Below are 23,747 nucleotides of genomic sequence, written 5' to 3' on the forward strand. Positions count from 1 at the left end.
TACTAAAGCAGCTTTGGCTGCACTGAAGAAAAGTATTGATGGTCTTTCTGCTGAACATGTAAGGGCTCCTGTCAGCCTTCTGGTAATTCACTATGTGATACAGCATGGCCAGAGAACAACAGGAGAGGGTTAGATGGGAGCCTTATTCCCTGCAAGGGGAAGAAAGTTTGCTATAGATTAAGTAGAGCACCTGAAGCCAATTAGAGCATCCACAGTCAGTCCCCTGATAAAACCCCCCTGATCCAATCAGACAGTGTTGGAGCAGAGAGGATTGGTGTTGGAGCAGAGAACAGTTTGCAGGAGTAGAAACAGAGCGGATAGGTGTTGGAGCAGAGAACAGTTTGCAGGTGTTGGAGCAGAGAGGATTGGTGTTGGAGTAGAGAACAGTTTGGAGGAGTTGGAGCAGAAAGGATTGGTGTTGGAGCAGAGAACAGTTTGCAGGAGTTGGAGCAGAGTGGATAGGTGTTGGAGCATAGAACAGTTTGAAGGGAAGCAGAAGACAGTTTGGAGAAGTGCTGCGGTGGGCTAAGAAGTCCAAGACCCAAGGTAAAGGGGCACCTGGCTTGTACAGAGAGAAGCTGAAGGGCAGGAGAGGGAAGTAGCCTAGGGGAAGGAACTGTCAGTTCAAGTGGTTTATCACTATCCTCAGGGCCCCTGGGCTGGGACCTGGAGTAGAGGGTGGGCCCAGGTCCCTCCCTCTCCACTCTGCTCCTCTAGGACAGTAGTGGGGCTGTTAATATTCCAATTCAGGGGCAAGAAATGGTGCTATGAACACTCCTCCCCCCCAAGAACAGAAAGTGTGAGACCCATCATAATAGTGCTGGCAATTTCCCACAACTGATTGTGTGTTTAAGTATTGCCACTGCAGCCTAGCACAAGAGTCAAGATGTTGTGTTCCTGCATATTTTAATTCAACTATCATTTGGCTAATGTGTGATACAGGCAAACACAGGGAAGTCTGGCAGATGGAATTAGGACTCCTGGATTCTACTTTCAGCTCTGCCACTGAGGGCTTTGGACAAGTCATCCTCTCTCTTCAGTTTCCCCATCTGTTAAAACAGGGATAAAAATACTTATTGTACTGGGAACATATGCAGCTTAATTAATATTTGTGAAATGCCTTGATCATTAGATGAAATGTGATATACAATAAGTGCAAAGACCTTTATATATATTTAAGTAAGTTAGAAAAGTTAGATTTAGATAAAGTTAGATGTATTCAAATCATCAGGGCCTGATGAAATTCAACTTAGAGTATTTAAGAAACTAGGTGAAGCAATCTCTGAACATTAGCAATTATCTTCAAGAACTCACAGAAGATGGATGAGGTCCCAGAGTACTGGAGAATGGCAAACATAACTACTATCTTTAAAAAGGGGGGAGGAATGAGAACCTGGGAAACTATAGACCAGTTAACCTAACTTTTGATATCCAGAAAGATACTGGAACAAATTATTAAACAATCAGTCTGTAAATATCTAGAGGATAATAAGGGGATAAGTAATAGCCAATATGGACCTACCAAGAACAAATCACACCAAACTAATTTCCTTCTTTGATGGGGTAACTAGCCTAGTGGCTGGTGGGAAGCATTCAGTGTGACAGTGAAGCTTTCGACACAGTCTGAGCCTCCTCCTGCACCCCAAACCCCTCATCCCTAGCTCCACCCCCAGCTGGAGCCCTCTCACACCCCAAACCCCGACCCCAGCCCAGACTCCCCTCCCACACCCCAAACCCCTCATCCCTGGCCCCACCCCAGAGCCCATACCCCTATGCACCCCAAACCTTTTTGTCCCAGCCCAGTGAAAGTGAGTGAGGATGGGAAAGACTGAGTGATGGAGTGAGCGGGGACAGGGGTGTTAGTTTTTTTGTGATTAGAAAGTTGGCAACCCTACCCCAGCCCCACCAGCTTGCTGCAGGGCAGAAGCCCTGAGCTCCCCTTGTCTGGTAGATGGAGAATGGATGGGGGGCACCTCTGGGGGCTCCACAAGCTGCACTTTAACTGTAAAAGAGCCGCATACAGCTCATGAGCTGTGGTTTGCCCACCCCTGCTATAGAAATTTAATGCTTCATTGTTCCATTAGTACTGAAATCATTAGGAAAAAGAAGAGTGATGAAAAATGTGAATTATCTGTCTATCCCTGGACAGACCTGCCCTGGATCAATGTTGAGACCATGCGACCCATCATGTAATCATATGGAAGGAGCAAATCTGGCTGATTTGTTCTTGTAACTTCCAAAGCAAGTTCACGGGGTTTTACATTTTAATGGTAAAAATTTCAAAAGTATTTAAGTGGCCTAGGAGCCTACCTTCCATTTTCAAAAGTGACATATGCACTTATCCATTGACGTTTCCTTTGAAATCTATTTAAATTAGGCATCTAACCTGATTAGGCAATTTTGAAAATCTCACATGGCACCTATCTCCATTTTTACCTTTGAAAATCTGGCTTTAAGTGTCTATGTCACTTTCTAAACCAGGGCTTAGACTCCGAATCATTCAGGTGACTGAAAGATTTGTTCCTAACCTACAAAACCCAATGCAGTCTTTTTGGAATTTCATAGGAAGAACTCAATGTATACACAAAGCAGTCAGATGCAAGCACTAGGTAAGCAGGATTTGACTATTTGAAGAGATGAATCAGCACTGATGCTAGAGAAGTGGGCAGAAAGACTTATCACTGCAGTTTGAACTGGACTACCCTGTGGGCACAAAGTCCTTGTGCAGATCTGAAGGTCCTGTTCCCTCATTGTGAGCTACTCAAAAAGTAGCACTATGATGCCAAAGCTATAGGAATGATTCATGAAACACATACAACAGGAGCTAGAATCCTAATACTGGACAGTGTTCTAGAACCTCCTGAGCCACTGTACAAGTAATTGTGAGTTTCTATGACAATTTCATTAAAGTTCTTCCCACGTCCACATGGAGGGAGAAACCTAAGCCTACCCTGCCAGCATTCCACCTTCTCCTAAAACTCTGCAGTTCTATTACTGAAAGAAAAGTGAGGAGGGCAGCAGAGAGGACAGGGTTTATTCACACATAATTAGGCTTCAAAGGACAAGAAAGGTGAATTGTTTCCTATTTACCTAGTTGGAGATTTCACAGCGTCTTCATTTCTGTACAGCTTCTAGTTCTATAGTTAGCTATATTGAGTCTGATTTAATTCAGAAACTCATGTTTTGTCACTATAGAAGCAGGACTGAATCCAGTCTTTGCCCTTTACTGCAAATTGAGCTTAACGGGATAATTTTAACAAATCATTTTCTCTCTAAACCATAAATGCTTTAACATTTCCAAGCTGGTATATTTAAAACTGTTTTCATAAAATAATGCATTAATGTATTTTCTTTTCAATACAGAATATTAACAACAAAAAAAGGTGTTGCAGAAGATAAAAATCATGGAAAAGGTGTAAAAATGCTATACTCACGCAACTGTCAGCTGTCCTATAGTAAACTGCTGTAATTTGCTAGGTAGGGTACGCAAGAAAACACAGTTAAGTCCAAACCCACCAAATTCCAAACACAATCTGCTAACATCTGACACTTCATTGTGCAGATTTAGAATTATTTTTATTTAGGACACCATCTGCGTCAGAGAAGTAGCTTTATAACATAGTTGTAAAGCATTTGCGGTCCACAGAAAAACTCTTTGCAAGTCTTCAAAACTCTACCAGACAGTCTAGAATTGCATTGACACGCTGAGCATTTTTTGTGGACTGCTGGTGTGCCAATAGTGAGAGGGCTTTACATGGAATTTGGAACTGCTAGGAAGACGTGTGCTTCCCTCAAACTTGACCTGCTGAGAATTCCCTATAGAAAGCAATAAGCCAAAACTAGCTTTGTTTCTCCTGCATGTTGAATTCCAATGCGTATAGCATCAGGGTTATAGGTTATCATGGAATATTTTAGTAGGTTATGCTTTGAAAAGTGAATGGAAAATGGCATAATGGTCTTCTATGTTTAAGGCCTGATCTTCAATTACTCTTCAGGCAGGAGTCCCGCTGAAATCAGTGGGAGTTCTATGAGCGCAGCACGGGGCCATTATATCCAGTGGCTTTCACAGCATATCGGCTCAGTTTACAAACCCAAAGAAAAATCATTTTTCTAACATCCAGTGCTGCAAACTGAACCTAGGATCTGCCTCCTCCTGTACATCATTGCCAGTAACAAAAGATTCTGCAGCAGGAACTTAGCTGAGTTGGAGAGGCAGGATAACATTCAGCTCCCTTCTCTGTAACTATACTGGCTCTGAGATGCCAGCTGTAGTTAAAATTTTGCATCTCCCAGCATATCAGGAGATAAAAATCAAACATGGACAGTTAGCAAAGAGTGTCATTTTTACATTGTCACTGTTCTCTCTGTAACCACATTTTGAAGTGTGTAATACATACACGTAATGTATATGAGGCACATTTAACCCTCTTGGACCTATACAGAAGAGGAAAATTACTGTTCTTACAGAGAACAGCTGAACCTCCAGGCTTGTTTGGTTAATTCCTTATTTTAAATCTGCAAGTACATTGTTATGCTAATGTTATTTCTTCGTTTTTCATTCTTGTATCCAGCTTGCTGAAGAGCTCTTATCTTTTGGGTTTCAGGCACCTGTGTCAGTCCAGGAACTGTTTTAAAATAAATCTCCTGAGTCATAACATATTTAAAAAGGAACAGCAGTAGACGGGATGGTTCACGACTCAAAGCACAGCAAGTTTTGCTGCTGATACAGAGAAAATAGAGCCACACAGCTGATGCTTAAAGCACCAAAGCAGCAAGTACAGGTGAAGCTCAGGTGAGCACATGGTGTCCGATGAGTGAGATACCAGCAGGTGCAATAATGACTCTGCAGAAGAAAGAGGTAGAGTGAGCTGTTTTCTAGCAATTCCTTCTTACCATAGCGCTTAGGAGCCCAGGACCTCACTGTGCGAGAAGCTGTACAGACAGAGAACAGAAAGACAAGAGGCAACAGATAGATACAGACAGGCAGAGAAGAGTACAAGGAAACTATGTGATAATATTGGTCAGCATGAATAGGCAGTGGTCTCAGCAAACTGGTGGGCTAACTGCTGTCAATTTTTTGTAAGCATCAAGGCAAAGGAGAGTAATACAGAGTAACTTGAACAGGGATAATGAGGCAGCTTACCTGAGGGGCTGACAGCCCAGTTATTCAAAGTGTCCTACAGCTGAGAGCAGTGTAATCTAAAAAGTCCCATTACACCACGTGAGATAGGGAGATATATAGCTAAAGGAATGGAGGCAGAGGGCTAAGTGCACATACTAGTGAATGGGAGTGAAATCCTGCCCCCACTGAAGACAATGGCAAAAGTCCCATTGTCTTCACTAAGGACAGGATTTCACCCCCAGTATGTGTATAAGTTTAGAGATAGGTCTATCCATCTAGAACAGAACTGCAGCCTGGGGATTCTGGGCTCTGCTGAGATACTGGCTAATGAACAACCTGCAGGAGACCTTAGATTTTTATTAAGTTCAAACTCTGACAAGAAAATCTTAGTGGCAAAGACATTGTAAGGGAGGATCCTACAATTGCTGTGGATACAGGATGTGAAGGTCACTAGCAGTGACCAAATAAAACCAGGGTCTGCTTTATAACAATTCTCTGATAGGGGAGAAAACCAGACCCTCTGAAATGTCAGAGGACTCCTTATTCTGGATTCAGGGATTTGCCCTGTCTACTGCATTGAAAAGATTCTTAATATCACAGGCATCAGGTTTCCTGTTCCTATTCCCTAGGGGATTCTCCCTGTGGTAAACACGATGAGTCACACTGATGGAAAACACCTACAATTTCCCTTCCAACATCTGTTTTAGTGCCTCAGTACCATCATGCTACTGGCAGAAGCAGACACCCAGATACCAAGAGGTTTCCAAGATACTCTTACTACAGTACTGATATGCTAGTAACTTCGTCAACACTTGCCCACTGTCCTATATCCCTTGTCTCAATTGGTCTGCTTATATATTGGAGCTGACATGATGGATCGGACTGTTGGTCCAGTGCATTTAGCTGAATATCTTGCCTCCATCAGGGCTAGAATCTGATGCATCACAAGAATGCACACCCTCGCCCCATATTAGCCTATTGGGCATATTTCACCAGCCATTGTGCAGTGCTACCAATGAAGGAGGTCCGGAGAGAATGCTCCATACCTTGATGTCTCCCTGCTCCTCACCATACCATAAACAGGGTAACGGGTATAAAAGAAAATGCAGATTAGCAAAACAAGAAGACCACTAAGTTTGAATGCGTTAGTATCAATGGCCTAAAGAAGCAGATAAACAAGGTATGTACTATATGAGCAGGTGTCCTTTATTCCTGATACAATGCAATCTATAAAACAGCATGTCTCTCAGTTCCATTAACATGGAGACTGGAGTCAGCGGATGAGGCTTCAGGTGTGGTACAATTACAGGGCCAGACTCTTTTTTGCATTTCAGTGAAAAATTCTCAAATAGAATTTTGCTTCTTTAAGAGAATTCCGCTATTAACCTTTCTACTCTCCCTTTAGGCTTTGTAACCAGCTCCCACCATGGGCGACAGTGCTTGGGTGGGGACCTGGAGGCCTCATCGTGCAAGGGGCCCAATAATGGCCCACTTTACCAGCCCAGGACCAAAGTACTCAATACAAGGAACAACAGGTAGAAGGACAAAGACACAGAGTTTCAAGAAACCCAGATGATAACATGAGTTAAACACACTAAATCCAGATCAGTTTAAACAATTAATTTAGTACTCTCACATACTTTATTCCAATAATTTCACTTTCTCTGATGTGAAAGTTAATAAAAACCTCCTATGGGATGTCTGTATTAATTTTCATTATAACCTAGGAAATAAGACAGGGTGAGACTGCTTAGTGCAGACTTATGCTGAACTGTTTCAAACAGTGTTTTCTTTACCATCAATCATTATTTTAAATCTCTCTGTGGCGAGTAGATTTTGTCGGCAGGCTGGTAAATTTTCATGACATCACAAAGCTGAACTAGAAACACGTTTCCTTGGAGTAGAAATTACAAAAAGGAGAAGTTGTTGGGAAATTCATAAAGAATATCCCTGCTGTGATTAACCTCACTGCCAACCACCTATGGCTGTAGCTCCCCAGAAAATGAGCAAGGTGTTAGATGTCTGACTGTGATGCAAATGACAGTCAGACATTTGTAAGAGGCAGCTTAACTCTTACATCACCTCTCACTACTGCTGCTGCATATCTTTTGTCTTCCTCGTAATAAACTGTCAATATTTAGCTAAGGAATTATATCACCATCTAAATTATTTGTATTATGCACATTTTAAGGCATCAATTAACTTATCTAAACATCAATAAGAATATAAATTCAGAAGGAATTTTCAATATAGATTTTTAGAAATAATGTCACTAGGAAGTTGTCACTCTCACTGGGAAGCTGCCATTTGAATAACTGTATTATACTTCCCAGCAGCAGGACACATGGTCGGTAGCATCCCCATTAGAATTCATTGGAAAACAAGGTTTAAAATTAGTGCTAAGTAAAAAGTGTTCTTTACATTTGAGTTTGGGTGGGTTTTTTTTTGGGGGGGGGGGGGTTATTTTAACAGCTTGTTGTTAAATAACCAAAGTATTTTGTAGTTCCAGAATTTACTTTACAATAACTTTGACATAGTCCAATCACCAGTGTTTTCACATGGGAAAGTCAATGTTTTTAGTCGTACTAGGCATCCCATTGTCACCATGTTGTCTTGTTTTATTCCAAATTATTTAAAACTAATATTTCAAACAAATTTCGTTTAGGAGTTACTCTTCTGTGTAATTGGAAGTAATTTTTAGAATCTCTGATATTACAAGGGAGTTTGAAGGAAAATTCTCTTGGCTTTAGGGTATGTCTGTGCTGGGAAATGTACCAAAATAGCTATTCCAGAGTAATTATTCCAGGGATAGTTATTTCAGTATAAGCTCCATAGCATCCACATGAGGGCTTATACTGAAAGAACTATTGGAATAATTATTACCTGAATAGCTATTTTGGTAAGTTTTCTGAGGTAGACAAGCCTTAGTCACTGTCGTAAGAACAGGATAGTACAGCTCACTTTTGCAATCCTTGGGTGAAATCTTGGCCCCACTGAAATCAATTAGTTTTGCCATTAGTTAGTTTGTCCAGTGACACAACTGCTCAGAAGGTGACAGCTTAGGCTTAGTTACAAGAGAGAAACCTCTGACGTACCCATAAACTGAGATGAATGGGCAATAATAATGACCATATGTCCAGCCTACAAACCAACAGTAAAGCCAACATCTTAGAAATGAATCTCATGGTCCAAAGGCTTTAGCAACAGGACCCAAAGGGGAATTAAAATAAAACTTGACATATGCATATGAAATGTAGCCCTTCTTCCTAGGTTACTTGAAGCATAACCCCACCAAAAGGAAAGCCCCTGCCTACACTTTTAAGGGGGCAAGGCCCTCGCTCCATGAAGCCTGTTCTCCAGGTCCTCATTACTATGTGGAATCCTCAATGACCAGGAAGGGAAAGGAAACTGCCCCAGCTTATACCATGTGTGGGCGCCCCAACGTGAAAACTGAGGTCACACCTGGCCCAAGTGAGTAATATTTCTTTCAATCGTTTATTCAAGGTGAAGATAATCTGCCTATGGGTGTCCTATGTTAGGGGAATATAAACCACACCAGAATAAGGTATGGATGTTTTCAAATGGAAAGTAACAGCTCCAGCATTTGAGCGTAGGATGTGGGAGGAACAACAACATGGGTGGTAGGCTCAGGATTCAAGGAAGAGCAGTGCAGGGCAACAGGGCTGGGAAGAGGGGAACAGCGGTGCAGGGGGTTGAGAGCAGGATGGAGGAGAACTGGCAAAGCAGGACAATGGGGCTGGAATGTAGAGGGAAATGGCAGTGCAGCATGATGTGGTTGGTTGGGACACTGCAATTTTGCACAGACTGAACCTACAGATCAAGCCACCTGTTTGGCACGAAAGGATCACTGTTGTTGCTTTGCTCATGTCTTGTCTAGGCGATTATTCACCAGAAAAGTCAAAAAAGCATGTTTATGAATCTGCTCCTGTGCACTCCATGTCATTCAGGACTAGGAGCTTCAGTGTAGACAGCACTCCAGGTAAAAATCCAACAACTAATAAAGAAAATCGATCTAGGAGTCCTGTAGTTGCCACCTGGCCTAAAAGCCAGAAAGAAAGTGAAATCCTTGAGCCTGACTCCACAGCAAAGTATTATAATGAAGAAAGCAAGCTTTGGTAATGGCATATGTAGTTTGAACTTGGGGCTCTTAAAAGCTATGAACTAGAAATGGGCCTGAGCTTAACATGGTTGTCCTCTACACTGGTTACAATAGAGTTCCAATTTGTAGTGCAAATGGAACCTTAACTGTGTTCTGTAACTGGGCTTAAGACTTGCTCACATCCAAAGCTTTCGCTCAGTTGCAGTACATGGTTAATCATAGAATCACAGATTATTAGGGTTGGAAGGGACCTCAGGAGATCATCTAGTCCAACCCCCTGCTCAAAGCAGGCTCAATCCCCAAATGGCCCCCTCAAGGATTGAACTCACAACCCTGGGTTCAGCAGGCCAATGCTCAAACCACTGAATCCTGTCTACACTAAAAGAGAAATCATGTCTTAAATGAGTCAATGGACATGCATGTTATAACAAGACTGTATCCCATTTGTATTTGTAGTGGAGATGGGCTATTAGAGACAATTTAACTGATTTAGTGTCAAAAGAGGTGAAAGCTGAAGAAACCAAATTCTGCCTTTCAATTAACAAGGGGTAATGGGGGACAGAAACCAACAGGAATATTTCCAGGGGAGGGGAAAAAAATACTGAAAAAACACTCAATGCTCATGTGACAACACTCAGAGTTAATAGACATTGATACCACAGCCAGGCAGCTTATGTCTCAAAATTGAGAAGAACTCCTTTGGCACAGAGGTATAAAAACTCACTAGAAGAGAGTGTTACATCCAGACTTTGAGACATACTATCGTCAAGATTAGTAGGCCAAATTATGACCTAACTTTATCTTCCTATGTCTGTTTGAAATGCGTATGCAATTCCTTTTACCTACACTTTAAATATCAGCAAATAATTAGTAGCACAACTATCAAGAGGGGTCATCATATGACAAACTCCATAATATGTCTTGAAAAAGTGTCCCATTATATGAGTATAGTTTTAGAAAAATGTTTGTGTTTTTTATGAAAAAATGTCTGAAAAACCCACGTCGCTACAGATGGGTTAGGTTTACTTCATCAGCAAGAAAACTATCAAACATGCAGAGATGAGACAGAAGAGATACAGGTTGATCAAAAATACTAGCCACGGATCAATCATTTAGACAGATCCAAAACATAATACTTACCACTTTCAGTACCACTTTCAGAGCAATGTCTACATATCATCACTATGCAACTGTTTCTCTACTGCTTTTGGTTCCCTCAGATAGTTAACACCCTGTCTACAATCACAACAATGTTTATGTGCTAACTGCAAAATAGATGTGTCCAAGCCTTGTATAATACACTTTGGTTTTCTTTGCATAGACAGAACCCAAACATTACTGGGTTAGTACCTCAGAGCCCCAGACCTGGAACAGGACCCCCTTGTGCTGAGCGCTGTAGAAACACAGAAAAAAAGGTGGTCACTTCCCCAAAAAGCTGACAATCTAAGGGTACGTCCAGACTACTCGCCGTATCGGCGGGTCAAAATCGATTGCTCGGGGATCGATATATCGCGTCTAATCTAGACGCGATATATCGATCCCCGAGTGCGCTTATATCGATTCCGGAACTCCATCAACCCGAACGGAGTTCCAGAATCGACACGGAGAGCTGCAGACATCGATCCCGCGCCGTCTGGACGGGTGAGTAATCTGATCTTAGATATTCGACTTCAGCTACGTTATTCACGTAGCTGAAGTTGCGTATCTACGATCGATTTCCCCCCCCAGTCTGGACCAGCCCAAAGAATAAGATGAAAGACAACAGGTGGACACAGACAGAATGAGGAGCACAAGGAAACAACATTAGTCGGCCTGATAGTCATCACCTCAGCATACCAGCTTCCCATCTGTTATCACATTTGTGTGTGTGGACATCACAGTAAAGGAGAGTTTTAAGGATGGATTTGAAAAAGGACAAAAAGGTGGCTTGGCAGATATTTACAGGAATAATGGGCAGACTGGTAGGAAACACAAAAGTGCTTGATTGAAAATGTAACCCGTGAGCAGTAAAAGCAGGTATAAATGGCAGAACGAAGGCGGGCGTCGTTAGACATCTCAATAGCGTAGGAGAGATGATGGGTAGCATGGTGAAAAGTCACAAACAGCCTTGAAAGTGAAGACAAGTAGTTTGTGTTTCATGTGATGGAGAAGGGGGAGCAAGAGGACAGATGAAAAGAGAGAGGTGGCATGGACAAAGCCAGGAAAATGATCTGTACAAAGGCAAAACATTATGATTCTGTTACGTGAACTATGTTACAACCCTGAAAAGATAAAAATAAGTCCTGTTCAGAGGCAAAAACCAAACCGCATTACAGCTCCATTAAGCCACAGCAGGTTTGTCATTTGCTGCCCCAGCATAGTTGGGATTGTTGTGTAGATGGGACCTGAGATTTATGATAGAACAATTTATAATGATTGCATAAAACAACACTGAAAAATAATAAACATTATACAATTTAAAGAGAAGTTATGTGAAGTACATCCTCTTATAGGCAGAATAGTTATCAGGGGCAGCTTTAAAAGTGCCGCTCTACTCTCAAAAACCACTATAGCGTCCCAGGGACTCCAGTGTAAATTAGATCAGCCTACAATTAAAAGATGTGATTTTTTTTTTCAAACTGCCAGCCCTACAAACTCAGCCTGGGTTCTAAACTTCAAGGTGTATCCTTGGACGAAGCAGAAGGCTTTTTAATTCCATTGCTCTTTGAGTGATTATCCACATGGATTCTACTCTTGGTGCACATGCACCCTACATGTACGATCTCAGATTATTTTGCCCAGCAGTATTTGCTGAAGCTGCACATGCACCCTGAGGTCCCTTGTGCCCCTAACCCCAGGGCATAAATTGTAAGTGGTGAACCAGGTCCAAGGGTGTCTCATTTCCTTCTTATCGTCTGTGGCAGTGAGAATGAACCCCTCACTGTGTCCACCTGCTTCTCTGCAGCATCGAGCTTGTTTTGTTGCCCACTGGCAACACACAAAAAAGTTCTGATTTCAGTCAGGTTCTGATTTTTAAGCACCCCTGTATTGACTGTTAAAAGAGCACCAATATTAGCCATTAAACCTGCAGTTAGCATCTCTCGTAATGATCCTTCAGCAACTGGTGCTTCTGTACAGGCAACCTTGAAACCATGTTCCTTAGTGCCCAGCACTGATCCCTAGTGTGTTAGTACTCAAGGCATATATAATACTGAGTGATTTATCTGTGGTTCGGTACCAGTCTCCTCTCCTTGAGTGGTTGAGGATTCACCAGCTACTGACACATCAGTACAACAGGTAAAGGAGACAGCTCCAGTACCGACCTCACCCCCCTATCCAGCTGAGGAGAGCACAACAGAGCCAGGATGTTCCTGACAGTACAGTCCCTCCTTTGGAAGAAATGTACTCCTTTACTTCATCCCCATCAGGGCATAACAGGGACTCGACTCCTATGCACTCTCCTTCTCCTGCTTTGGAAATGCCACAGGAGCCACAAAGAAACTCTAAGGAAGTATGTGTAAGGAACAGCAGGAAATGACCTAATGTTCATAGGGAAAATCGTTCCTGGTGCCACCTTCCCTAGTACCTATACTCATGTGAGCCTGCATTCTACTGGACACATGGGGTAGGATACATGACTCAGTTCCAGACTTCACTTGTGCTCCATGAAAGAGTATCTACTCAACAGACACTGCAAGCCCCCACAAAAAGTCCTCTCCCCATTCAACTGGTGATAAGACCCAATTCTGGTATGCAAGGGGATACTCTGTTCTGCACCTCTACCTACCAAGATATTAGCAATAAAAACCTTCACTTGGAGATGGAGGACTTATCTAAATCACCCTCAGACTAAGGGCCTATGATCCCCCCAGGAAACTCATCTTCACATAAACATCCTAGAGCTCAGAGCTATCTGCCTTCACGCAAAGTACACGTACCGTTACTCTAGGAATCTGTGATCCCAGTGCTGACAGACAACCCCACAGCTACTATGTCAACAGACAGGGGAGCAAGACTGTCTCCACTGTGGAGTTGGGTGCATTCCAGATCAAATCACACCAGTGGTGCTGCACCTTCCTGGCCCTCAAAACATCGTGGCAGATTGACTTAGCAGGTAGTTCTCAAACAACCAGGAGTGGTCTATCAAAGACTCAGTTCTACAGAACATCTTTCACACGTAGCAATTCCCAGAAACAGATGTGTTTGCTACAGACCAGAGCAACAAAACATCAGGCATTTTGCTCCTGAGGTGGTTCAAGCCCAGACTCCTTGACACTGGAATGAACATATACCTTTCTGCCAATTCCTAAGATACTGAGGGCTCTGAGAAAATTGGGGCAAGATGCAGTTGATTACAATGACACATTTTGAAGAATTGCAGTTAGTGTAAGGTAAGTAACCATTCTTGTCTGTTTGTTTAATTCAGTATGCCAGCCTCACCACCCGTGAGCACCAGCAGTTCAGACTCCAGATGCCTACTCTTATTCCAGGACTAAAAAGGGCCAGGGAATGTGAAAAAGAAATATCCCTCCTTCTCTCCAGCCTGTTGAAAGCCCTCTCCAATATGATGCTCCCTCTAATCCCTGGTGATTCACACTGTACATAACTATCATGGTTTCCCCTCCACAGGTCCTGGCGCATACACTATTCCTCGGGTGATGGGACCCAACACAGTAGACAAAACTGCTAGCCCTTGTTATTCCATGAAATGGAAGAGTAAGCTTGGTCGCTTTGATGAGGATCTCCATAAGGTAAGCTGCTTTTCCATTTCCCCTTCAGTTGCTCTCATTGACAACCAGTGGTCAGTTACTGCCTCCAAGATTGAAGGCCTCTAAGCATTGATGGATTCTTTCCTAGTACTTGAAGAGATACAAGTGTTCTGCAGCATGAACAGATACAAGTGCTGTAGCTGAAGACTGGCAGCAAATATGGCTGTTCTTAGTAACTGCATCATTGGCAAGTCAGGGCTCTAACTGTATCTGCAGCAAATATCTGTCTAAGGGCTTGATCCAAAACCCAACAAAATCAATGGGAATCTTTCCAATGACTACTATAGTTTTCAGAGTAGGCCTTTTTCTTGTGCTATGCCTAAGCACCATGTTCCATGAACTCCATCTGGAAAAGGAGTTGTAACTGGGATGAGGACAAGAAATGTGTTAAGTAACAGAAGTTCAGATACGAAATTTCACATCAGGACACACATATTGCAATATATTTTTTGTTCTAGAGGAAAAATCTTTTGCTCCAGTGTTATAATTACTGAGTATTTTGACACTTTATTGTGCATATGCAGTAGCAACATTTCAAACTCAAAGTTCGCTGCCATCTCCAAAGAATTTTTCTTACTGAAATACCTACAGTGATCCATGTCCCCAGGCAATAAGTATGTGTAAAAATTATTTCTAAAATACCCAGTAATAGTCATTAAAAATGTCAACAATTGCCCACGGTAAACACAGCAGCATCTGAAGGACCACAGCTTTCTTACAATAGGAAATAATTGTTACATCTCAGATGCTGCTGTGTGGTAAGAGTTGGAACATGATTTTTTTTAAATGATTGTGTTTAACAATGAGGGGTGTGAGGAAAAAAATTGACATCTTGCTTAAGCTTATTTTCTGGAAATAACGATCCCTCTAGGTAGAAGGCTGCAGCAACATTCCTAGTGCCACCTACCGAACTAATCATCAGATTTCATGCCTATGATAACATCATATTAAGTGAAACAAGACTGTGCAGCTGAATACCATGGAATGTTACATATTTACAAAATGATTATTTTTGTATTAGATGAAAAATGATCATGTACAGATTCTTGCTAATTATCTAAAACCTACTGAAAACACTGGGCTTTTAGACAAATCTTTTACTGTAAGCCATATATAAAAACCAGTGAAGATCACAGGTGCCTAATACTTGCAGAGACAGAACAATGCCACTTTCATTTCAGTTTGAGCCACTGTCCCCTTGCAGTCTGTCAAAAGTGAAGAGGCTCAGGCTAATAAGACTTCAGACATCTAATATAAACTTCTAAAGGACATGACACTGTTGAGAGGGAATCCTTCTGCAAAAAAAAATTGTTAAAATTAATTAATTGTTGCAGATAAACCTATGCAGCTCTCATAGGAAATTGGGGATATTGAATGTAGCCATTTTCAACAGAAGATTCTATTGACTCTCTTACAGACCCCGGGTCCAGCTGCATATAAAAAGACAGACGTCGATGTGTACAAAAAGAGAGCCCCCAAGTACAGCATGAGCTCCCGGACTAAGCCCGCAGGAACTGTTAGACATCCTGGACCAGGAGACTATTATCCCGGAAAGGTAAGGCAGAGAGATCTAGAGGGTAATTTACTTGAGTCAGAGGACAAACAGTCACAGGCTACAGGGCTGGTTTGTATTTAAACTCCTTGAGTTGACACGTCTTGATTTAGAGCTATCATGAAAACATTTTCCAGCAGAGTTCAGCATATATAAATCCAGATTCATATAGCAAGGACAAGATCCTTCAATATATCAATGCGTTAAGATGAGTACTGGTAAGAAGGGACATCAATCTGCATGGAAGAGCTACAATTAATGTTTTACATTACTTCCCCGAAGAGGCCATGTTTGAACAAGTCAAAGTTAAATTTAAAAAAACCCACATCCCACAATATTAATGCATTATTGAGACAGATTAATTGCAGAGAGTCAAGAAACTGGACAGGTTTCTTTGAGAAATCCTTGTGCATATCAATTCCAGCAGGATCTTTCATTCCATCTGTCTAAGTATGTATTCATCAGATATCTGAGCCTACATGAGCACATGTACAAAAGCACATGTACAAAAACAAAAATTATTATATTTGTGCACCTGGGATTAAAGAAACATGTATTGTTTAATCAAATAGAACTCAGTCATTTCACTGTCAGCTGTTGTTGTAGGAGCATAAACTTGTATGATTGATACGTGGACTCAAAGGCAAACCATAATGATTCTATTGCTGATTGAATTATATCCAAGCACACACTTTGAGGTCTTCTTGGATAACTGCGACCCCATTTTTTCAGATCCTGAGTAGTACACTGCATATCCATCCACTGTAATGAAACAGTCACAACTATTCCACAACAGCTCTGAGATTCCACATATTTCTTATGTCTTTCCAATTCTTTGGCCAACATGGAGAGATTCCTTTCACCTATACTCTTTGCATTCCATGTGTCTACTCTGATCATTCATATACAAAGGTTCAAGTCACTCTTTCTTGGTGCAAACATCAGGTTCATCCTGAAGGATTTGGTACAGCACATAGCTGCAACTGGTACTCTGAATGGCCAGAACCTCGTCCCCCAGTATCGTTTGTTGTGCTTTCTAACCTTGAGGTCTTGCCATCCAGCACCACATGGAGATTAATGTTTCGCCTTTATTCCAGCATGGAAGTACAGAAGGTGGTTTCCTGTTGACTCCCCTCTAGATTTTAGCTGCAGTTGATTAAATACTTGATTGAACTTTACCACCTTCTGATGGCACTTCCTCAATCAGGGTTCCATTACCCTCCCCAGGGCACTCATCCAGTCAAAACACTAGTACAATATGTGCCAAGTTACTTGAATGCCACTCTGCACCCAGCACCAGCCAGTTGGACTACCTTTTGTCTGGTCCCTACCCTTTTACTTGTCCATCCTGGGTGGCCCTGTCTGGAGATTGAGCTTGGTAACTATGCCAGCAGGAGCTTAATGGAATATGCAAGCCTTCCCACCATGCTAAGGTGCAGTGCCCAGGGAAGGGTTCTATGAACCGTGAAGTTGGAAGTGTAAGCTCTCATGAAGCTTACTGAAACTATGGTTTTGGTTTATAAAATGAGAAAGGAGGCATTTAGTTGAATTCTGCTACTCTCATCACTTGGTCTTTACAAACACTATCTTCACCCATCACCCTACACATTTAAACAGATAGAAGTCACCTGAAAGTATGTCAAAGAACCAGATTGTCTATGTAATGATACAGCAATGTTGGAGATAGAGCATCCAATGGATACAGACTGACTCCCAGTCTGCACTTGGGAGACCACCAACCGTTAGCCTCAAACATAAACTGAAGATAAGATGTTCGGCAGGTCCGCTACATTTGGATTGGTCCAGAATCAACAAAAACTAAATGACTTCTGTCCAAAATGGGTTTGAGGGATTTTCACAGGTAAGAGAACAACCTGAATAAACTTTGGAATAACATGAAAACTATCGTGCTCAAAGCTGCCAAATTATACATTCTGAAAAGTCAGTGTTGCAGTGTATCACAGATGACTGAGAAATGGCTTGAGCAGGTAGAACAATAATGCAGAATGAAAAAGAAAGTACAAGGAACTAAACAGATCCAAAGGCAGATTAGATGAGACAACAATGAATACAGCAGGGCAAAATGCATGGAACTTGCGAATCACAAAGAGAGTAATAATACAAAAAATTTGTTCACAGAGGTTAGACTTCTTACCAAAAAGTTTTCCCTGCAATTGAACATAACAAAAGATCATGTTGGCAGAATCCTCACTGAAAGGGATATCAAATTCTGAAGGAGAGATTACTTTGCCAATTTTTATGGTTCATTAGAGCCAATCAGAATATAGGGTAACAGAAAGGAGAGTACAGAGCCAGAGCCATCAATCCCACAAGAGGAAATGGTGTGTACTATTATGAAAATGAAGCCAGGGAAAACACCATGGGAAGGTAAAGTACCAGCAGAACTGTTTAAAGTGACTCGTGCCTGCAGTATTGATCTTGTGGAAAATTTCCAACCATGTACGGACAACTAGAAATTGGCCAGACAACTAGATGAAAGGGAGTCTTTCTGCCATTACCAAAGAAACGAGACATAACAGGGAATAACTACTGTATCCTCAGCCTAATATCACAATTGACCAAAGTTTTGCTTCACATAATCCAGGATCGCATGAAGCAAATGACAGAAGCAGAACTACCACCACCACCAAAAGTTGTTTTCAGAGAGGAATAAGACACATGTGATCACACTGTGAACGTTGGACAGTCACATCATTGAAAAATGCAGGGAGTACAACCACCCATTGATCATGTGTTTCATGGACTACTCAAAAGTATTCAGTACTGTCCAACTTGATCATCTTTGTAGGATAATGACAGATTTGCCAGTCTCTACCTTCAACAACAGACCACACTGTTGCAGGTAATAGCTAGTGGTTTTCCACTAGGCTGTGAGCGAGACAAGGGTGTATTCTGTCCCAAACTTTTTCAAGAGGTATGCAGAATGAAACAAACACTGGAAGATTTTGATAAAGTGGAAGGAGCTGGGATTTCCATTGGTGGACCCCCTCTTAACTGACCTTAGATATGCCAACGACAACACCTGTTGCTACAACCAGTGGTAGAATGTAATGAATGCTGGAATCTGTAAAAAGTTACTGAGGAATATAGACTTTCTGAATATTGTAAAAACGAAGTGCATGTATGTTGACATGATTAACAAAAACAGGATGAAAGTGGACATCATGATTAACAGTCAAACTGTAGAGGCAATAGATGAATTCAGTTACCTGGGATCATACATATCCAACCAAGGAGGCTGTTCAAAAGAAAGTGGAAGAAAATTAGGAATGGATTGCTCAGCCACGGCCTTCCTCACTAAAGTTTAGAAAAAGCATGACATAGAATGCCAGGGTTGGAAGGGACCTCAGGAGGTCATCTAGTCCAACCCCCTGCTCAAAGCAGGACCCACCCCCAGACAGATATTTTGCCCCAGATCCCTAAATGGCCACCTCAAGGATTGAACTCATAACCCTGGGTTTAGCAGGCCAATGCTCAAACCACTGAGCTATCCCTCCCCCTATGTATGAAGGCTTGATTGGTGAAAAGCTTAATTTTCTCAAGCGCGACCTATAGATGTGAATTATGGGTAATGAATGTTGGAAAGCAGATGAAAACTGAAGCCTTTGAGATGGTATGCTGCCAAACATTCCTGTACATCTCCTGGATGGAAAATGCAACAAATGCTTAAACTAGCAGCATTATTAGAGAGAAGCAGACCATCTTGTTGGAAATCAACAGGTGTAAATTTATGTCCTTTGGTCACATCAGGCAGAGAGATAGAAATAATCTTGATCAAGTTATCCTGGAAAGAACGGTGGGAAGTCCTCATAATAGGGCATGACTGGGAAGGAGATGGAGGAACGGTCTGTGGCAGATCAATGAGAGGACAGCTACTCAGTATTCGAAGGTAGTGATGGATTGAGAAGGCTTCTGAAAAGTCTGCTGTGATGTCACTAATATTCAGACATGAATAAATAGATTTTATTTACTTAAACAAATGCACAAGTTTATTTACGCAAACACATTTGAAGAGCAGCATCAAAATTAGTGCAGCTTCTTTTACCTGTATTGATTTTTTACAATGATAAATCACATTAGCTTATATATAGAAGTGCCAGAAGAATCCTAAAGTGGCAGCTTTAGAAATTTACAAACTAGTTTGGGGATCATTTTAATCTGCCACTGCTGTCCCCTAGTGATGAAATGTGGCAACTATTTTTACCGCATATAATATTGTAACAATTAGAAAAGGAAGTCAGAGATACTGTACCCTATTGAAACTGCCAGGAGGAAGGCAGAATTATCCAAGTTGGAAATGTGGCCAAGATACTGCAAATTGCAATCTGTTTCATAAAGTGCCAGTGGAATTTTTATAACCACACAGAGAAAAGCCCTAGTTTAAGTTTGACCTGAAAGACACACTTGGCAATTACTATGTCACTCTGCCCTGTTCTGCATCATCATAACACACACACTCCTTTCTTTCACTAATGCACGTTATATGTACAGGGCGACATAACTAAGAATAATTAAAAATATTTCAGTTAGAAGCCTGCTCAAGCTGGCATATAGGATTGGAAGTATTTTGAAATTTGGATAAGTACCAATACAGACTACAACTTCACAGCTCATGCGTGTGTGTGGTATTAAATAAAAAACAAAACTGTTTTTAAAGGGACCATTGAAATAAGAGATATTGAATAGATTTTACACCAATATTCCTAAAATACTCATCTCTGTTCTAAGAAAAAACCACAGGAACTTTTAACCCAAATGGCGGTAATGTCCAAAGTTATTATGGAAACAACAGATTAGAGGGTGTTGGAATAAAAATACCAACTTAATGGGAACAGCTAAATGCATTCTAGCAACAATAAAAGGAGAGAGGCATAAAGCGGACAAGGCGGGATCTATAGGCGTATCTGGGTAAGTAAACCTCACAAACTTATCATTTATGAGAACTCTATTTCATAAAGAAACTGATGCAGGGTGTGGTGCGTCCAGAAGCAACAAGGCTACTTATCTAAGGGAAGAAGCTGCACTTTCAGGCTGCCAACATGAAAGGTCAAACCCCACCACATACCCCTCATCTTATTAGGACATTTTTACAACATTTAACCCGCAGTTCAGAGAAGCCGATTGCTCTTCAACCATTCTAATCTGGCTGCGTGACAGACAGTCTGTGCACCTTCAGTTACAAACTTCTTTTCACGGATAGGAAACTAGTAAAAGGGGCACATGTGTGACAATAGGTGACCTGGACTGTCCAGATCTAGTACTTGATTGGGGAGGGCATGTAGTACAGAAAGTAGAAACTAACAAACCTGATGCTAGTTAATAGTGAATATCCTGATTTGTTGTATTTACTTTTCCATCTTCAGGTAACATTGACCAAGCCTTGCGCCCCAGTTGTTACCTTTGGAATCCGACACTCTGAGTATACAATGCCTTTGATAGTGGATGTCTATTGACCTTCACGCAAGCTGCCTTACAGAAACTACATTTATTTTTCTATATCATGTTGCTTTATATTTTAAAGCTGCCAGTTTTTATACAAGTTATCATCTATCTTCAAACAAATATTAAGTTTCTACACGTTCTAGCACTAAAGGTGACAAATATTCAGAAAATGATCATTTGCAATATTTTAACTTGCCTCTGGCTATGAAGGAATTTTCCATATCCCCCCTTAATGAAGAGGACATGTTGAAGCTAGCAGTATTACCTTGACATGTGGATCTTGCTGTATCTACCTGCTGAGAGTCTGAACCCTGGCATTAGTGCATTGAAGCATCTGGATCCTGTGTTCCAGAAACTGGGAGTTCATAACTGTATACATAAAGAGTCACTCAGTTTTGTACTACTGAGCTATTTTGTTTGTTTACTCCTGTGATGACCCTCACTGTGTGTGTCATTTATCCCTTTGATTGTGTTCTATTGCAGTATCAGCATGTAAAGAAAATAAATCAGGGAGTCAGTATTTATGTCAAAGTAGCTGAATACTTCAATCTACCTTTAGATGGAGCTACAGACTAAAGTTTAAAGGGATACTGGGTGGTTAAAACAAGTTCTTAGATGTGTTACATCTTTAGATTATTAAAACAAAACTTTAAAAATTTAAATGGGCTTTTCGCCACTCATTCCCAGTTTACCTTCTCCTCTTCACTAATCTTGGATAATGGGGTGGGAGGGGAAGAGAAAATTAAAACCACTTCTGGTTCTCATACCTTAGCAAAATATTGCCATTTTAGAGTTGCTAGAAAATGTTAAAATCCTAAATTAAAAAAACATTTTCACTAAATTTAAGAACAAAGTTTCATTACAATTTTTTAAAACACAGTAAGCCTAGATTGCCAAACAACATCCCCTTAACCTAGGAGAAGTGCAGTTCTTGCCCTCTCAGCTGCTGTATGCCGGATGGCTGTGAACATGCAGCGTCTTGCAAGGTCCACATGCAGGCTAACCATAACTGCAGGCTGCACTCAGGAAGCATACTGCCCTAAAGAGGTGGTGTTGGAGCTATGGACACATTGCAGCTACACATCACCACTTGGAGCAGGCCTGACAGCACAGGGGAGGGAAGTTGCAACTGTTGAAGTGGTATAGAAGTAGATATTCTTCTCCTGAATTATAGGGGGAAATTGTATCTCTGTGAGGCTTCCTCCCCAAGCTCCACACAGAAGTGGTGCAACTCTGCACCATCCCTCGCTATGAGCAGTGCCTGAGTGCCACAGCTGAGCCCAAAGGTTAAAACAATTATTGGGAAGGACAAATTGTCTGCCCCACTTAACCAAGCTGGGAACCCCAACAGTTCCTTCCCCCATTTATTGTGTTCTCTGGGAGTTTTACGTAGCCTTTCAAGGCAAGGTTAGTGTGAAGGTGGTGATGAGAAAGCGAACTGTTGGACTCCAGAGGACAATGCTGACCTTTATTTTAAAAATATTTTTAAACTAACATTTCAAAACAAGAATTCATTTTGAATCAAAAAAATCAAATACTTCATTCCAAAAAGGAAAAAAATTGGAACAAAAGTGTCAAACAATACATTGAAACCCAGGGAAAGTTTTGGTTTTGACAAAAATCAGGATTTTCCAACAACAAAAATTGTTTAAAAGTTCCTGACCAGCTCTATTATTGACTCCTGAGCAAGATGGGTGACTTGTACTTTAGTGGTCACTTTTCCTCTTCATCCTAGAAGTCAGTAGGGGCCAATTTCTCTTCTTCTTTATGGATACATGCAGATCCCATAGGGTGCTATCTTGTCACACCTTCTGGTCTACTGCATTTTAGTGCTTGGATGTAATCTCCACTGTCCATTGTAGTGAGTACTGTATTATTGATGACTGTTCATCAATGCAGGTTCCAAGGCAATAAGTCCTATAAAAAGTTAATCATGTACGTGTTTGGAAACTGGCTAGTATAATACAGTTTTGGACCATGATAAGAACATACGTATATAATTACTGGTGTAGCATTTTAACACAGTACAACTTTATTCACACCATAAAAAGCAAAATAAAGAGATCATTGCTCTAGCAAGAATTAGAGTGCTTTGGAGCTTTTTGGTCATGAAAGATTTGCTTGAGGGAAGCAGATGGAATAGTCAAGTGAGCCACCCAAATTTTTTAAGCATGTAAAATGAGCTCAGAACAGCCAAGTCTTACCAAAGACAAGAATCAAACAGGACTGAGTCAACTAGTCAACTGAACCAAAAGCCAGAATGGATCATCACTGCATCCTTCTCCCTCCATCCCTATTGCACATTCTACCTTTGGAACAGGATAAGGACACAAGTTACAGTACATCAACTAGTGCATTAGAAGATCAGTATTCAAGGTAAGAAGCAGATTAAGAAAACTGGATCTAAATCTGCAGAAGGATCAGTGTTCTGTGGCTTGTAAGAGGAATTTTTCATTGTCACACACTGTCATTTATCAGGATCAGACAATATACACAGGGATTAGGGAATATGAGTTTGTTTAGGGAGAATAACTGTATAGAGGATATGTTCTTTGGTCCTAGAGAGGTGGCTACATCAAGAGGAATAAGATTTCCTTGCTTAATGATTGGCTTTCTTACAGAAAAATCCAGAGAATCCCTTGAAAAAATAATATACACTTCAAAATAAAACTTTGGTAAAGTTGTTTTGTACCATAAAAACCTTGTAAAATGTGTAGTGTTTGGGGTATTTTTTTTAAAAAA

At 41.2% G+C, this 23,747-nt stretch overlaps 1 protein-coding gene across 1 annotated transcript; it reads left to right on the forward strand.

Annotated features, from left to right (window-relative positions):
• ODF3 (outer dense fiber of sperm tails 3) lies at positions 1-22,031 on the forward strand. The gene is made up of 7 exons (XM_050952998.1): positions 1-321; positions 463-6,657; positions 8,393-8,593; positions 9,021-9,122; positions 13,851-13,972; positions 15,408-15,545; positions 20,927-22,031. The coding sequence occupies exons 2-7, from the start codon at positions 6,549-6,551 to the stop codon at positions 21,014-21,016; spliced, it is 762 nt and encodes a 253-aa protein (XP_050808955.1). The 5' UTR covers positions 1-321; positions 463-6,548; the 3' UTR covers positions 21,017-22,031.
• The last annotated feature ends 1,716 nt before the right edge of the window (positions 22,032-23,747 follow it).

This window comes from Gopherus flavomarginatus, chromosome 5, assembly GCF_025201925.1.
Source record: "Gopherus flavomarginatus isolate rGopFla2 chromosome 5, rGopFla2.mat.asm, whole genome shotgun sequence".
Lineage (NCBI taxonomy): Eukaryota > Metazoa > Chordata > Testudines > Testudinidae > Gopherus > Gopherus flavomarginatus.

What these genes read in the sequence shown, in the direction of transcription:
- ODF3 (XM_050952998.1), top strand. Translation starts at nt 6,549, where the DNA reads ATGGGCGACAGTGCTTGGGTGGGGACCTGGAGGCCTCATCGTGCAAGG. An exon ending in CAGTGTAGACAGCACTCCAG is followed by an intron (nt 9,123 to 13,850) that starts GTAAAAATCCAA and finishes TCCCCTCCACAG; the next exon opens with GTCCTGGCGCATACACTATT. An exon ending in GAGACTATTATCCCGGAAAG is followed by an intron (nt 15,546 to 20,926) that starts GTAAGGCAGAGA and finishes TTCCATCTTCAG; the next exon opens with GTAACATTGACCAAGCCTTG.